Source organism: Etheostoma spectabile, chromosome 4 (assembly GCF_008692095.1).
Source record: "Etheostoma spectabile isolate EspeVRDwgs_2016 chromosome 4, UIUC_Espe_1.0, whole genome shotgun sequence".
Lineage (NCBI taxonomy): Eukaryota > Metazoa > Chordata > Actinopteri > Perciformes > Percidae > Etheostoma > Etheostoma spectabile.
The window spans coordinates 29692365-29697294 of NC_045736.1; the positions used below are offsets into that span (position 1 = coordinate 29692365).

The 4930-nt window shown below is 37.4% G+C and overlaps 1 protein-coding gene across 2 annotated transcripts in view; it reads left to right on the forward strand.

Annotated features, from left to right (window-relative positions):
• agtrap (angiotensin II receptor-associated protein) overlaps positions 1 to 3278 on the forward strand; it is an 11021-nt gene extending 7743 nt beyond the window's left edge. The window contains exon 5 of one of the 2 annotated variants that reach the window (XM_032513665.1): positions 2916 to 3278. In XM_032513665.1, the coding sequence (XP_032369556.1) occupies positions 2916 to 3040 (125 nt within the window). In that variant the 3' untranslated portion in view covers positions 3041 to 3278. Of the gene's footprint in view, positions 1 to 1406; positions 1957 to 2915 lie in introns of those variants that run through there. The other variant, XM_032513666.1, reaches the window with a different exon arrangement.
• Positions 3279 to 4930: the final 1652 nt, after the last annotated feature.

Below are 4930 nucleotides of genomic sequence, written 5' to 3' on the forward strand. Positions count from 1 at the left end.
ATGTACAATGAACATAATATACAGATGGTTGTTACTATAACAGAGTTTACAGGTGAATGTGTACTATGAATATATAAACAGACGGCTATTATTATAAACAGAATTTTTACAGATAGATATATATAATAATAAGTTAGGCTAAAATGAGCAGTGTGACAATGGATTTAAGGTATAAAGTTTGGACAGAAGCTATCCAAATTAAAGTGAAGTGGATATATAGTGAATAAATATAGAAATGAATACTATTATAAACAGAATTTTAGGGATAGATTTGTCCTATGAATATAATATATAGATAACTAGTATTGGGAACAAGATATACAGCTGGATATAACTATAAATAGAATTTTTACAGATATGTACAATGAACATAATATACACATGGTTGTTACTATAACAGAGTTTACAGGTGAATATGTACTATGAATATATAAACAGACGGCTATTATTATAAACAGATTTTTTACAGATAGATATATATTCAATTTTATTTATAGTATCAATTCATAACAAGAGTTATCTCAAGACACTTTACAGATAGAACAGGTCTAGACCACATTCCAGGATTTACAAGGACCCAACAGTTCTAGTAGTTTCCTCCAGAGCAAGCAACAGGGCGACAGTGCTATGCGACATATATAATAAGTTAGGCTAAAATGAGCAGTATAACAATGGATTTAAGGTATAAAGTTTGGACAGAAGCTATCCGAATTAAAGTGAAGTGGAAAGTAATTGCAATAAAGGAGAGCAACATGGTAAGAATGGATCAAACAGTGTGGTGTCTGCTCTAATGGAAGCTGCTAACATTAGCATGCCCAGCTAACTAGCTCACCACCTACAGTAGCAGGCTAATGAGCGAGCTACTGAGCTATATCTGCCAGCAATACTCGTCACAGCCGAGGAACTGGACATTATCACTAATTTTGAGTGGTAAAATTAAAAAAAAATCTGCTGTTGTTACTGTCAAATGTATCTGTAAGCTGAGTCAGCCCGGGTGACCATAAAGCTGGCTAGGCATAGCAACAGTAACTAAGGGAGGGCGAGGCTACGCTAACTGTTAATTACCTGCAGTGCATTTCCCCTGAATGTTCTCAGCTGGCTTGTAGTGACACAGTCAATTCATTTTGATAAAGGTTAACACTATATATCAATAATAATAGTAACTTTATTGATATTGATAATACCTTATATAATTGCTAGTAAGAATCTGTGCCCCTTAAATTCCCTACAATGTGTAAGCCTCGTGCATTTCGCTGTTCTTTTCTTGCATGTGGTCATTTCTGACATCCCAGTCACTGTCATGCTTTTTGTCATGTGAACACCGTTGTCTCATGTTTTTCCTGTTATGATTTGACTATTTGTCTTGTGTCTCTTCTCTTCTCCGCCGCTGACCTTTGACCTCTCAGACTTAGAGACCTCTGTGGACAGTCGATGCACGACGGACAGTGGCGACAGTGCTTTCATTGGCCGCCGCTATTGATTCCCGGCTTCTTCCTTTTTTTTTTTTCTTCTTTTTTTTTTTTACCATTTCTCTTCTCCAATCATCCTCTTCCATCCTCTCCCACACAGGAAGTAAGACCACAAACGAGGCTGTAGGACATAAGAGAAAATGACTTTTTTTTTTATCTTGGTATTTTCCCCCCAATTATTATCTTAATGTTCAGTTGTCCATCTTTTTCTATTCAGTAATTTATATGAATTCACCTGTCAATTCCCCCCTTAATCAGTCGTATTACCCTCCCATACCTGCCTGGTTGTCAGTACAGTACATTTGTATTCATCTCTTTTGCATTATATGTGTTTATATCTTTCTGAAAATTAGCATCTATGTATTATTCATATTTTTACTCTCCAGACACCTCATTTGTGTTTCAGTTTGCATATATTTAAAGCAGAACTGCATGACGGTGCACAATCTCAAATCAGCCTAATTATTAAAGTAATGTTGACTTATAATAGCCAATGAATGTGACAGAGTAGGACTTAAGTTATTGAAGGTTTGTGGAGCAACGTGATGCAGTTTTTTTATTGTGTATTTTTTTTTTTTTTTTAGAATTAATGTATTTTTGTCTTGCAAAATTAAATAATAAACATCACAGTTGTTTAGTAAAATGAGTATATGCTCTGGCAAATCATCTAATCCCTCTGCAATGAAAGTGCTTGTTTGATAAGCATTAATATGTGCATGTCTGTCATAGGACACTGAGCTAAGAGTGAGCTAGCCTTCGAACTTCCTAAACCATCGCTATTGATATTCTGCCGTGTCAGCGTTGCGGCTGTTTGTTTTGGAGTATCATATGGGGTCTTAAAGGACTTTTTTTAGATGGATTATGTCAGTAAACTGCCGCCATAGAATTCATTTTAAAGCATGTTTACGTGAAGTATAAAGCACCCAGGATTTAGCATGCACACTTTCTGGGTAAACATGTAATCGAAGATTCAACTTCCATGAGATGTTTCAGTTCTATTCTCATTATTATCAATAATGGCAGCCTGGTCCTGAGGTCAATTTCTCTTTAATTGACTGCAGAACAAGTAATCACACCGTAGTGGATTTTAAAAAGAGAGTGATGAAATGGGTGGAATTACAGCACCACGCAAGAGATTAAAAAAGAAAAAAAGAAAATTTCTCACCCCATCGTCAATGCTGTACTACATGTTAGCAAAGACAGTAATCTATATTTCATCCAGAGAGGGCCAGATGCTCAAGTCAAGACATCTACGTAACTTTTTCATGAATCTGTTTCAAGAGAAATGAGCGTAAGAAAGAAAAATAAGGGATCTAATGATTATTTTCTTGTGTAAACAGTTTTAAAATCTACAGTGCATCATCCTTAATTAGTCGTAGTAATTCTAAGCAGATATGATTGTGCGTGTGTGTGTGTTAGTTAAATACTTTTGACTTGTCTCTGCAGTTTTCCCCTCTGTAACGCGAAGCAGAGACGCCTACCAGTCCATTGACCAACAGGATGAGTCCTCCGGCCCAGCGAACCCCTTCAACCCGGCCCAGGACAGCAAAGCAGCAGCCCGCACATACTGAGAGAACCAGGCCCTGAACCATGCAGGGTTTCCATCTTGAATTTCCATGCAGCGGCAAAGTGCTTAGGGCCAATTTCTTTGCAATCCACATTGGTCCCTGTGTTCGGTACAGTCGGTCTGCTGCAGATTGCAGCCCTAACAGCAATTCCAATACTTTTTATTATGGAAAATCATTAGCTCCGCATGGCTTTAAGAATGAAATGTGGCTTAATTAAACCCATTTGAAGTTTTTCTTCAAAGGGCACATCACTGCTGAAAAATACAGAGGAAGCACCCCCATGCGGCGTTCCCGTTGTTAATGCCGACTTATTTCAGTAGAGAGCTGTTGAATGGAAATGTTGTCAGTTACCTTTTTTTCCCAGTTAGTCAGTTTTACAAATGTGGCACTTACACTTATTAAGACTCTTTCTCTTTGTGATACATTTTCATTGTATGCAGTATTTCATTCTTATTTTCCGATTCCTCTTTGGCTTTATGGCACGGCTATGCTAGAAGCACTGGACCGTTTTTAACACAAGAGAGTTGGAATGAATGTTCGATGTTTGGCCTTAGAAGTGCCTTTGTACTTTTTCCAACTCATACGAGCTGTGAAATCCTTTGACTGACTTTGCCACAATGACCAAACTGAAGTTAGAGGCTTTTCCTTTCATAACTGAGCAAGGACTTCGCGAGGTCTTCACAGTGCAGTGCAGCACACGTCTGTATTAAGTCTACTGTTATCTAGCAATGTCACTATGAAAAATAAAATGTAAAACTTCAATTTTTGAGAGAAAAAAAGATAAACATGAACAGGAAAGTTTCTCATTTCAAAACCATTTCAAAATGTATCATTCTTATAGTTAATGTCATAGAAGTAAAGGGCCTCCAGACTGCCATAAATACTCTTGTAATGTAAAACTTGTTTCAATAAATGATAGACCACATACTGTAGAGCCCCTGATTGCTGTTGATCTGTTTAAATATGTTCCTGCTGCATAAGGAAAGCAGATATGAGACAGTTCTGTCGCATGAAAATTAATAATAAATGAAGGGTTTTAGACCTTGAAATGTTCACACTTAATATTGGCAGCAGTGCAGTGTTCAGTGTGTAATATCGCACGTTATTTATTGAACACTGAATGAAGTAGAGTGTATGGACTCCATGATGGTGATAGTGGTTAGAGCGTGGGTTTAAAGTGGATTTGACCTACTGGTTGCATCATTTAGATTTTTTGTCTTTGTTCAGTCCGTTTGAAAGGTCTTAGTTCCTGTTTTTAAATCATGACTATTGTGACAGTGAAGATGTGGTAACTTTGTCGGTCAGATCATGTGAAATGAACACGGCTGTAGAATGTCCAGTCCGTAAAAAGCAGGCTTACACGCCTCAAGTAGTTATACCTTAATAACTATCTGTGGGATCAAATCCTAACCATCCAGTGAGCCCTTACCAAATCACTGCATTACCACCTGAAGTACTATTAACAGCTCTGTTGAATGACTTGACAAAATGGCGCCACCATGGACAAAACGTCTTGCTGCCTGGTGCTTGCAGAAAGACCTTTAGAAAGGCAACATCATCTTTTTCTGCACATCCCTTCTTAATAAAGAAATCATATTTAAAAAGCTATATTTTTGCACCAGGAACACTGAACGTAAGCGAGTTAACCATTCAGAGGCCACTTTAACCCTCATGTTGTCCTCGGGTCAAATAGACCCGTTTTTCTATATCAACGTTCTTTTTAATTCCCCAAAATAACATGATTGCTTCTACACAACGCTCTTTGGCAAGTACAGATCTCTACTTTCATTCATTTTGGGGCGTCTTATTCAGTTTTATAGCATTTGGAAAAACATGGTTTTGAAAATAGTGTTGACACATTCCAGTCTGTGATTATCCATCAACATCCATTCC